Here is a 13,033-nt window from a genome sequence, read left to right as displayed (position 1 = left end):
AATGGAAAAGAGAATGACAACTGACAGATTTTAACAATAGTCACTACAGTACTAGAAAGGCGATGTTAAACCAAATATTCAATAAGAACTTATCTGGCAGTAAGCTGAGAGCAGGAGGACGTGGGCCGGACGAGAACTCTACCCAACAGAGGAATAACCAGCACCCTCTGAAAGGAGCGGCCAGAATTTACATACTACAATAAAGGTTGATTGGTCTGCTGGGGACACAACCTCCCTGCTGACCAATGAAACCACACACTGGCAGAAAGGTGCTTACACATCCGTGCTAAGCACCAAATGACAGGGTGTATTCACTGATGCAACAATCACATGTGTAGGCTGACGTCACAATGCCAGTCTGGATCTGCCTTTGTGCTGTGGCCATCGGACTGGCTACTGCGACGATGAGTTTCAAAATAGTTTCAGTATTAATTCCTGGTATTTTTTAAAGATCTCTGCTTGCTTTTATTCTATAGAAACTTTCATTGTTTACTCCTGGGGATAAAAATTAGCCCTGGCCATGCGATATGTACGGATGCTTAGTGAATCCAGCGCTGGTTCAGTCCTCCATGCAGAAAACTCTATGGGGACAAAACCTGGAGGTCACCATGGGGTTAAAAATGTGAGAAGGAGACCTTTCTGGTCTCCATCTCTCATAGCTTCTATCCATATCAGTATTTTACACTGGATCGAAAAGTGCCAAGAGTGGCGCTTTTTTATCCAGCTGACAGGGACGGAGACCAAAAAAGTCTCCAACTGACATATTCTCCCCTATGTTGATCTCTAGGTTCCATCACGGTTTCCATCACTTGCAGTTTTCTGCATGGAGGATGCAGATAAGGACGGAACCAGCGCTGGAGTCACAAAACCTAATGTGTAACCAACCTTACAAAAAACGGCTATTCATGTACGTCCATCACGGGACCAGGATAGACTTTTAGCCACTGCCTGACTGCAAGCAGAGATTTTGAATACCATGAAGAATTGATACAATGTATACATTGGAAAATTGCAAACTTTTTATTATACAAAGAACATTTATTTGCTGAAACCAGATTATATTTGCAGCACAACTCTCTTGTTCTGGCTTCATCTATGCTAATAATGGGACAGCAGGGGCCATATATCCCTAACCCCCTTGCCAGTCGTCCCCTGATTAAAACTGCAGTACATGTATTTGATGCCAAGAGACAATTACAGCATTGTAACAGAAAGCTTTGCAGTGCCACATCCTTATCATCAATGGCACCGATTCATGCATAAATAATTATTACAACAAATTTAATTCTATCCCCTCTGCTGGGTTGGAAAATGCACAGCAAAACATAAAAGGAGACTGTTCCGCTGAAGAAGGGCATTCCAAATAAATAAATGGATAAATTATTAAACCTGGTAAATCCTGCCTGCTCAGTTCTTTCCTCTTACCAGCAGATACAATTGATATTGAGCAGGAAGTATGAATAATGTATGTGAAGGAGAGGGTCGTGAATATGCAGGATGCTGCGAGTCTACATGTAGCCACCACCTCCTGCTGCACTGACACACTGTGCTGGGTAGTTGTGCTCTGCATCAGCGTGTAGCCATAGACTATTATGTCAGCAGTCTGGGTGCCTGCCAGTGTCTGGAGGCCATCAGCTGGTACACTTGTATTAAGTATAAGCACCTACAATGAATCCTTCTAGATACATGTATCAAAACTATTTGCACCATTCTGTGCTATACCTGAGATGATTTCATAGACCAAAGTCCTAAAGTGCGTTAAATAACCTGGAGGTGCAAATAATTATAATAAATCAAAGAAAACATCATGTACAGCAGAATGTACTGTGAAAATGGAAAAACAGCATTGCTAGGAGAACTCACTTCCCAACTCCAAGCCTTTCTTACAAGGGGACCCCTATTTTCAAGAATGCATGAGCATTTGCTCAGGTCCTGGGGTTTATGGACAAGTGTGTGTGGTACTAATGCTGGCTTATCTGAAGTGACTGGAACATCATTACATCAAGAGACGGGTCAAACCTTACACCCAATAAAGAATACTTGCAAAAAAAGAGGACTTGGGGGGTTAACTATTCAGCCAAAACTGTGTGTTAAAGGGTTGCGTTAAAATATGCAACCCTTTTGAGAACGCAGGGGCCGATAACCCCAAGTCTTGCTCTTGGCACCCCGGCAAACAGTGTGTTTTGTTGGGTAAGCCATGACATTTTTCCTGTAGTGGGGAGCAGGAGGTCCACCGAGAGGGGAACCGCTCTTACTGAGCAACTCTCCGATCTGGGACATAGAGAGGAGTCCCGAGAGACGGACATATGCTGTAATAGGGCATATGAATAGAAGATACCATTGTGGCCAATGGCACAACCTTTTACGTTTTTTACTCTATACCAACAAAAATTACTAATATACCATAAATATTTCTCCTGCACTTTCATAAAGTCATTTGTTCACTTCATGATGCCCTAATGTAATGCTTTTTATATGTTCATTGCCTGTCCAAATGCCTTATTCGAAGCCTAAGGAGACTAAAGTGGTGTTCTCTGTTCAAGACTCCTCTCTATGGTCCAAAATAGGCAACTGGTAAGAAAGAGCAAGCCCCGCTTTAGCCGGTTGGGTATCAGAGATGTAACTTAAAGCTCCTGGACTACAAAAGAAGAATCTGCAACCTATTATACACTATTTGTAGTACTGATGCCTTTGGGTGTCCTTAGGCACCAGGGCGCAGGAGTGACTGCTAGTTGATCCAAGGATTATTCTAACTGCCACTATGGAGTCAGGAAGGATTTTTCCCCCCCAAAATGAGGTAAATTGGCTTCTGCCTCATTATTTTTTTTGCCTTCCTCTGAATCAACAAGGGTGGATAGAAACAGGCTGAACTGGATGTACATTTGTCTTTTTTCAGCCTAGCATACTATGTTACCTCTGCACCTGGGAATGTATTACCTTTTCCCCCATTCACTCGACTATTTGCCATGTAATCCTACCTTTCACCAGTAGTGGCCGCTGTAGGGAAAATGTGTAGCCAGCTACAAATTCCCGCACTTGAAGCATTTGAAAAGCCAAATAGAACATCAATGTATAGAGCATGCAATGCAGGTGTAAATGTTGGCCGGCTCCAGCAGCACTGACCCAGGTGATCAACTCAATATTGGTGGAGCTGATGAAAAAGTAGGGTTTGCCCCTTTAAGAGTGATATGTCCAAGCAAGTGTGTGTAAAAGAAAACAAAATCGTAAAATAAAGAGAGTATCTGTCTGACTGGCATGGATTTGCTGTGCCAACCAAGGGCATTAATAGCCTAAAAGTACACTGCAGAGTTGAAATTGTTGTAATATTTATAAAGCACTGTTTGATCCTGGAGGATTGCAGAGCGGCCGGTGTGATCTGCTGCATTCTGTTTTATTTCACTCCAGGCGGCAAAAGGATTAGGAGCAGCTCTAGGCTGATAGCGTCCATACCTGCAGAATACGGCTCCTGCTTCTCAATGTAGATGAACTCTTTCCTCTCGTACTTGGCTCTAATCCACTGCTCACGGAGCACTCTGCAAGCACAAAGGACACCTAATTCAGCCGGCACATTAGACACTGCGCCTTATCTGTTCACACACGTTACTAAAGCGGGAAGGATCGATAAGTCGTTGAAAATACAATAAGGTCACAAAGTGACCATCGTTGCATGTCATGACGGAGAGACGCTCTTAAAGGGAAAGTTGCAAGTATGGCAGGTGGTCTTAAAAGGGAATCCATCAGCTCCGATGAGCCCTATAAACTAAAGTTATATACTTATAGAAACTGAAATGTCGAATCCAGGTATGTGACTGTTATATTTACCTTCATCAACCTTCCCCTGCTCTCAAAGCCGTGGGAGCAAGCAGATCGCGGACTAGTTCTCTCATTCTATGCATGCGCCTGTGTAGTCTGCAGTCTGCATGCAGCCACGGCTTTGTAAGAGGACAGCAGGGGAATGCTGAGGAGCGTAAATATAATAGTCACATCCTTGGGTTTAGTTCCGTTCCGATGAGTCCATAACTTTAGTTTATGGGGCTCATAGAAGCTGACAGATCCTCTTTAAAGCCACAGTGAATGTACAATAGGAGACCTTATGAGGTTTTTTAGAACAATAGAATAGGTAATTGATGGCATATGGGTAGCATATATGTCAATAATGTAAGATCAAGCGGGATCTGACCGCTGTGGCTCCTGCCAGTTTCTAGAATAAAGTGGCAGTCCCACTATTTAAGTGCCACTTCATCTCCTGCAGTGACGCCACATGGCCATTGACTAGAGGGATCCTTTAGGCCTCATGTCCACGGGGAAAATCCATGGAGAATCTGCAGCGGGTCCCTCCTGCCCCGCGGACATGAGCGCCGAAAATAACAATAAATCAGAATTAACTCACCTCCCATCCGCTCCGTTTCTTCTCTTCACCGCGGCGTCATCTTCTCTGCCTCGCGGCCGGATCTTCTTTCTTCGGCTCGGCGGAAGCGCATGATGACGTCGGTGACGTGCCCCGCGCATGCGCCGTCCCGAAGCCAAATGATCCGGCCGCGGCTGAGAGAAGATGGCGCCGCGGAGAAGAGAAGAAACGGAGCGGGTGAGTAAATCCCGATTTTTGTCTCCCGCGGATCCGGACGGCTTCCATAGGCTTCAATAGAAGCCCGCGGGAGCCGTCCCCGCGGGAGACCCGCATGAAAATGGAGCATGGTCCGGATTTTTTCATGCTCCATTTTTTTTTAAATCCCTTTTATTGACCATCCGCGGGTATTTATCTACCCCGCGGGTGGTCAATGCATCCCTATGGGGTGCGGATCCGCGGGCAGAAGAAGAGTTAAAATCCGCTGCGGATTTTAATTCTTATTTTGCCCGTGGACATGAGCCCTTAAGGGTATACTGCACATATATAGACAAGACAAAGTAAACCGTTAATATATTGAATTACTTACTGGCAGTCAGAAGCTGTAGGTTTGTAATAAAACGCTGGCACTTTAGACTCAAACTTTGCTTGTGCTACTTTGTTTCCCAGACATGACATGTACTGAAAAAAACGAAAGAAATAATTTATGCAGCATCTACTAAAGAATGTCAAGGTCAAAAGCAACGACTCGAAGACGAACTATTGGCGATGCAAGAAATTATATCCTTATCCTCAACAGTTTTCATATGATTCACTCTCTGAAAACTAATTCAGTATCTCGAAAAAAAAAAAAAGTCTTTGCCCCATTTCAGGTCCCTTTCTTACCATATTTAAACCTTCTTAATGAGTAGCTGCGCTTTTAATTAACATATCACAGAGACATGTCAAAAGTTTGGATCAGTGGACGACCTGTTGCTGAGACACCCACTGATCGCTATAACAAGGGGGCTGTAGCACTCACCTAAGCACTGTTCCCATTTATTACTTACCTGCTCCTCCCAGCATCTGAAGATGGCCTCATAAAGATCAATAGAAAATATCTAAAGACCTCTACACACTTGTCTTCAACTGCCAGGAGAAGCCGGCAGGTATCCAAGATGGCCAAAGGAGGACAGCACTTGGGTGATCACTACAGCCCCCTCATTCCAGCGATCAGTAAAGGTGTTAGTAGCGGGATACCTACTGATCAAAACTTTGAACATGTCTCTGATATGTCAAAAGTTAGTTAAAAGTGCAGCTACTCTTTAAATTTGAGTCCGGTAATGTGAAGATCTTGAGGAGAAGGGGTTAGTCCTCCAGAACAAGACATAGTCTTTGCACCTGCATAGGGGTTCTGTCCTGCTGTATTCCGTCCTCTATTCATTGCGGTGGTGATCCGCTTTTGACTACCCATTACCAAATGCCCTACTAATACAAATAGACAAACAACCAATAATCCCAGTGTTTATAACGCCATTATGACATAAAGCACACATAAGTACCAGATTTCTTACATAATGCACCATGTGTTTTTTCTTAATTCTTCCCTAGGTAATTTCCAACAAAGAAAAACTGGCCTTCTCATGTGACTCTACAGAGGTAGTTAAACACTAACTGTAGTCAGTACAACTAGATCACTCACCACCAGCAATACAATCCATTAAACGATCCCTTTAACTTTTAACCCCTTGAGTGGCGGGTTTCCTACCACCCTGTCGTGCCCACCAGGGCAGGTTTTGTTGTCTCAAGAGCCATAACTTTTTCATTTTTCCATTGACATGGCCATATAAGGGCTTGTTTTTTGCGGGACAAGTTGTGATTTTTTAAACAGGGGGGAAGAAAAAAAGAAATGGGGAAAAAAGAAAAAAAGGGGCCATGTCATTAAGGGGTTAAATAATGTATTAACTTCCTTCTCTGGGTCATTACGACGCATGGATACCACATGTGTGATTGTATTTTTGATTTTTTTACAAAGTAAAGGGAGACAAGTGTTTTTGTTATTTTTTTATAATTTTTTAGCTTTTTTTTTTTTTTAAATTTTTTTTTTGTCCCTTTAGGGGACTTCCACAGGGACCCATCAGGACCCCTGATCACATTCCGGGGGTCCGATGGTGACAGCCCTTTACATGCTGCAGTGACAGGCCTTTACATGCTGCAGTCACATAGACTGCAGCATGTAAGGGGTTAACACAGCAGAGATCAGAGGTTTTCTCTGATCTCTGCTGTAAGAGCTAGTACCTAGCTGTCCTCTGACAGCTAACAACCAGCTCTCCCTGCCACAGAGACCATCGGCTTGCTTCTGACAAGCCGATGGTCTCTATGGCAACCTGTAAACAAAGCAGGAGATTGCCGACATATCGGCAATATCTTCTGCTGGTTTTTCAAAGCCCTTGCACTGCTCTGTGTGGGTCTGTGCAGGCAGAGCACACTGCCACAGCTTGTGGCATTGTGCTCTGCAGCTCCCATAGTGATACATAGCCCGGAAATCTTCTGGGCTATGTTGCTATGAGCAGTGGAGCTCGTCCTGGAAATTTTCCGGGCATGCCACTCAAGGGGTTAAACCTCTTACAATAGAGGATCCAGCATATCTGTACATCACACGGACAGTCCGTTACTTTTAATCGGAACTGTGTAATGCTTCTTTTCACCTTTGGGGGTGCTGCAGGGAAATTAAACACTTTTTCTCAGCCTTCTTACAAGCAACAGGATACACAGTGATCAACTTATTGTCAGGGTGCCGTTCTAACTTACTGCCAACCGAAAGAGAGCAAAATAGTTAAATGTTGCATGTTTGATGGAGAATAAAGTACATCACAATAAAAAACATCAGAACAGTTGGATATCATTACACAACACAATGACATATTAATAGCTTCTGTTCAAGATCTTATGTCTCTTGTAGAAGATAGAAATGGCCTTCATGCTCACAAGACCTTGACCAACTGACCTCATAAATATAATGCCAAGCTCAGTGCTGACCAAATACTGAATATTATCATTTATCAAACTCCTTCACTTAAAAATAGCCAGAAACTGTGACCTCAGATTAAAGAAAGACTCAAGATCCAAAGCAATACTTAACCCTTAAAGATGATCTATCAGCTCTCTGGACAGGTTTGCTTTACTATATACCAAATTGTATCTTCCTCCAAGTAATTCTGGAGCATTTTTTCTTAGATATTAGTGTTTTTACGTTCCTCTATTGTAGAAATGTATGTATAAATTGACAACTGAATGTTGGTTGGTCAATACACAGACTGACACCGTCCAATCAGTTCTCACTGTGTGGGGAGCTTGACAAAGACCAAACAGGTCGGAATGTCGCATTGATTGATGGAGGAATAAAAGGATATTATATTTTTGCACCATTTGATGCTGCCACGTTATTGGATGATTTATGTGTAGGGAGACACACCCCTCTGACAAGAAAAATAGTAAGACCCAGTTGTCGATTTATTCATACGTTTCTAAGAGGAATGACGGAGGAACGGCACAATATAAAGTTTCAAGAAAAAATGTTGCAGAATTCTTACAATTATAGAACAAAGCAGACAAATCTGAAGAGCTGACAAGTCCTTTTCGAACATAATCTTACCACAAGGTCTAGAAAGGTCTAAATTCACCTCAACCTATTAAATAACACGACCTACAAATAACCTTCTTCTCAAGCCCTTGTGTTAGAAAAGTTTTCTTCTCTTTGATAGTTCTGAACTTCTCAATCGATTGTAAATTAAGCTGCAATCCTTGGGCTTGACCCAGTCCTCCTAGTTGTTATATAGCTCTAACATTAAAACATCTTAAAATCCAGTATAATCTTATCTTGCAATCTAAGATTGTAAGACTGCAGCCAACTCATAAAGCTAGCTACGTACGGGAAAAAGTTGTTTGACGATCTTACGTGTGTGAGGATGGAGCATGCTGGATATAAACCTGCCCAATGTCATTGTTGGTGCCACCTGTAGGGTGCATTCGTGCCCTCCTCTATAAGGGACAGCGCATGCACTCAGCTTTCATGTTCCCGGCCAATCTAGATTGTCCTCTAGTTACTTAAGACATCCTCCCCCACTGATGGGTTCTTTAGCAATAGGTTCTGTTTGTTCCTACAAAGGTGCTACTATTTTTTGTCTGATTCCTGATTCTGACCTGTGCCTGTTCATCGCACTTTCCCATCTTTTCCTGTCCTGACCTCAGCTTGTCATTTGACCATGTTTTGTCCGACTGCCACATTTCCTGACTACGGTATGTCTTACCGTTTATACATGAACTCCGCCTGTCATGATCTCGGCTTCTGTTTCGACTTCATCCCTGCCTGTCTCACCGGTATCATGATATGGTGCCTCTAACCACTGCACTGTGATTACTTTTGGGGTAATGACCAGGGGCGCCTGCAGCCAAGAGCAGATCCCACTTGCAGGGGTTATAGGTAGAAAAACAGAGGACACCCTTGATGTAGCCTTTAGAAGGATTTCATCACTGCTCCTCACAGCATGCAATGAAGAGAAATGTGGGGACGAAGTGGTCTAAAGTCATGGACTCATCATTTTAACTGGGCATAGACTACTTTTAAATGATTTGACATGATACACTACAACAATAATTAAGATAGGCAAGGCATCCTTCTGTAATGAGTGAAAGGCTCGTCCTACACATTAGATTTCAATCTCCAGAATCCGCTGACTTTGCTGGGTCTGGTTGATCACTGAATGTGTCTGGTAACAGATATCGGGGGGATAAAGATCAGGCAGTTGGACTTCAACTGTCCAACACTTTAGCTCCGAGGGACATAACCCTCTCTGCATTCAGAACACATACACGCTGCAACGAGTGTGCATGTGTAAGGGGGTGTGGGGCAAGATAGAGGTTGCCTGACGGAGCGTTTGGTCAACCGCTATGTTATGTGTATTGAAAGCCTAAGGATATAGAATGTATTTGGGAACAGCTGACTTCAGGGATTAGACAGGTTGAGATTATGGAAGACAAGTGTTAACATAAATGTCTCAACAATAAATGGAAGCTACCCACCACGTGTGTGAATCCAGATGGCATCACACATGGTCCAAAACAAGCCTCTAATAAAACCAAAGACAAGTAGAACTCCAGTTAGCAACCAGATCCTCGGATGAAACCGTGCATGTACAGAGGGACAAACGGGAAATAAAGGCACCGATATTTGGTAATGCAGGCAGATAGTCGAATAGGATTAATTTACATAGGAAGGGGGAGAGGAAGCACTAGGCACCACTCACCCCTTTCAACAAGACCAATGTAGGCTTCCAGATTCATCAGATAGAACTTTATTAACTCAACGCATTTTGGAGGTGTAGTAGACAGATTCCCTTTCCTCAGGAATATACAAATTTACAGAGGTCATATTTTTATTTTTTGTGTTTCTCCTGAGGAACGGAAAAGTGACTAATTCACCCCCAAAACGCGTTGAGTTAATAAACTGTTATCTGGTGAACCTGGAAGCCTGCATTGGTCTTCTTGAAAGCCTGCCTGGATTTTGAAGGGGTGAGTGGCGCCTGGTGCTTCCTCTCCCTGTTCCTATAGAGAGGTGCGTTTAGAAGGAACGGGCTAAAAAAAGAAAATCGCTAGATCGCTCAAATTTGAACATTAGTTGTTCTGTGCAATCACAGCCGACGATCGAACGATGAACAATCTATCCTTCATTTCATGCAAGCACGAAAATCATCGTTGGCTCATTCAGTAATCGTTCAGTTCAAAAGCCAATCATTCCGTTTTTCTTATTTCCTTTACAGTGAATGTGAACGGCGTAACAATTTAGCAAGTGAACCGTCAAACGATTTATCTGCCTGTATAAACAGGCTGCTCATTCAATAAATTGTGAGATGTAAAATCACTCTACGTAAATCCGCCCGCCTGTATCACCAACGTTTGGTGTCAATAGTTGAAACAGGAGCAGCGGAAAAGCGGCACTCACTGAGAAATGCTTTAAGAAATGCAGCAATTACTTTATTCCATGTGAGAAAGCACAAAGTGCAGGAGGACACAGTGCAATAGACGACAGACTTTTATACCTAGTGGTGGAAAGGCTGGCGTCAGCAGATGCGAAACAGCCGTCGTCCCTTGCACTGTGTCCTCCTGCGCCTTGTGTTTTCTCACACGGAATAAAGTAATTGCTGCGTTTTAAAAAGAATTTATCAGCGAGTGCCGCTTTTCCGCTGCTCCAATTTGAAGGGTTACTTGCTTTGCTATTTTTTGCGGACCCCCACCTTTTGACATATTGAGCTATGCTCCGTACCTGGTTGTGTCAAGTAGGAAGAGCCGTTTGCCTTCTGCAATTTTTTTGTATTTACTGTATTTATTTATTGTATTTATGTAACAGTCTGAGCGCCTTGTTTTCCTGTTTGTCCCTCTGAACATAAATGTCTGGCAGCCATTTATCTTACCCCCTTATTAACACAACAGTGTCGTTCAGCTAAGGGTGCTTGTAGATGAGCTGATTCTCATATTTTTTTTAAACAATCTCATTTTTATTGCTGATTCTCATTTAAACGAGCGAATGACGTCACCGCTAACTTGTCTTACCCCCTTATAGAGATGAGCAAGTATACTCGCTAAAGGCAATTGCTCGAGCGAGCATTGCCTTTAGCGAGTATCTCCCTGCTCGAGACTGCAGGTTCGGGTGCCGGCGCGGGGGAGCGGTGAGTAGCGGCTGTCAGCAGGAGGAAACGGGGGGGGAGAGAGAAAGAGATCTCCTCTCCATTCCGCCCCGCTCTCCCCCGCAGCTCCGTGCCCGCTGCCGGCACCCGGACCTGCAGTCTCGAGCGGGGGAGATACTCGCTAAAGGCAATGCTCGCTCGAGCAATTGCCTTTAGCGAGTATACTCGCTCATCTATACCCCCTTATTAACACAACATGGTCGCTCAGCTAAGGGACCTTTTAGACGAGCTGATTTTCATTTGAACGAGTGAGTGACATCACCGCTAACTTGTCTTACCTCCTTATTAACACAACATGGTCGTTCAGCTAAGGGTGGTTCTTTTAGACGAGCTAATTCTTATTTGAATGAGCGAGTGACGTCACCGTTAACTTGTCTTACCCCCTTATTAACACAACAAGGTTGTCCAGCTAAGGGTCCTTTTAGATAAGATGATTCTCATTTGAATGAGCGGGTGACGTCACCACTAACTTGTCTTACCTCCTTATTAACACAACATGGTCGCTCAGCTAAGTGTCCTTTTAGACAAGCCGATTCTCATTTGAATGAGCGAGCGACGTCACCGCTAATTTGTCTTACCCCCTTATTAACACAACATGGTTGTCCAGCTAAGGGTGGTCCTTTTAGACGAGCTGATTCTCATTTGAACGAGCGGGTGACGTCACCACTAACTTGTCTTATCCCCTTATTAACACAACCTAGTCGTTCAGCTAAGAGTGGTCCTTTTAGATGAGCTAATTCTTATTTGAATGAGAGAGTGACATCACCGCTAACTTTTCTTACCCGCTTATTAACACAACACGGTTGTCCAGCTAAGGGTCCTTTTAGACAAGCTGATTCTCATTTGAACGAGCGGGTGACGTCACCGCTAACTTGTTCGCACTTGTGTACACTGTTTATACAGGCAAATGCATCGTTGGCTTGTTCAGTCCCTGTATAAGCGAATGGAGGGACTGAAGAATTGCTATTTAAACCGAACGAGCCAATGATGATTTTTGTGCCTGCATAAAATGAACAATAAACTTGTTCGTCGATCAGCCATTGGCTCACGTCTAGACTGAATGATTAGTCACTTTCGCTTGTTTAAACGATTTTTAGAATGATAATGGTTACATCTAAAAGCATCCTCAGCTCAATGCATATATTTATCAGAGGTCTAGGAAGATAGCTGATCCAATCTGTATATACACAGCCTTAAAGTGGCCAGAAACACCCGGTAATAATGTTTTAAGGCCTCTAACATGGAACCATTATAATCCGTAAAACTTTGGAAGATAGAAGTGAATCGGACAAGAATAATCCATTCGAAGCCCTGAGAAGACTGGTGTCTTCAGCCACAATGTACCGTCTATACCTGGGCTTATACACCAACACATCATCTCATATCACAAGCCCACCAGTAATACACTGCCGGAAACTTTTATAAGAAAGTAGCTCTATAATACATTTCCCAGTTGATCTGAGGGCTACAGATCTGCAAACACTTGACATCATTACGTGAAAAGTCTCTTGTGACTACGTCTTAAGAATGATCAAATAGCTGAAGGAAGTCTTTTCTTTCTGGCACGCAGCACAAGGCAGACAGAGGTGTCTGATCAGTCATGTAACCATTTCTTGAGAAAAGCATCAAAAAGTCATCGCCTGTCGAGATTTCACAGAGGCTTTTAGACATTGTAGATGTTATCATTAAGCAGCACAGTGTGAAAACATATCAGGCGAAGGAGCGGCAGACTGGATAAATGATACGCATGAAAAGGATCTGCTTACTATCTTACCTTCTCAAACTCCTTCTGAAATGGACTCAAGAAGCAGAGATAGTTCTGATGACATGACTGATAATCAGCTTTTCTGCTAATCATTGGAGATACAGTATATAGCATAGGGTCTACATTTAGGTGATATGTACCAAGAATAAGCATGTTGAAAATACGCAGCGTATTACACTACAAGCAATCTCATCCAAGAAA

The 13,033-nt window shown here is 43.2% G+C and overlaps 1 protein-coding gene across 2 annotated transcripts in view; it reads right to left on the bottom strand.

Annotated features, from left to right (window-relative positions):
- ADAP1 (ArfGAP with dual PH domains 1) overlaps positions 1-13,033 on the bottom strand; it is a 151,041-nt gene that overhangs the window by 76,055 nt on the left and 61,953 nt on the right. For both annotated transcript variants that reach the window (XM_066576355.1, XM_066576356.1), the window contains exons 3-4: positions 4,935-5,026; positions 3,451-3,533 (exon numbers count right to left, since the gene is read on the bottom strand). In XM_066576355.1, coding sequence (XP_066432452.1) covers positions 3,451-3,533; positions 4,935-5,026 — 175 coding nt within the window. The remainder of the gene's footprint in view (positions 1-3,450; positions 3,534-4,934; positions 5,027-13,033) is intronic.

This window comes from Eleutherodactylus coqui, chromosome 8 (genome assembly GCF_035609145.1).
Source record: "Eleutherodactylus coqui strain aEleCoq1 chromosome 8, aEleCoq1.hap1, whole genome shotgun sequence".
Classification (NCBI taxonomy): domain Eukaryota; kingdom Metazoa; phylum Chordata; class Amphibia; order Anura; family Eleutherodactylidae; genus Eleutherodactylus; species Eleutherodactylus coqui.
Note: the sequence above shows the minus strand (reverse complement) of the source record. Positions and strands in the feature narration are given on the sequence as shown.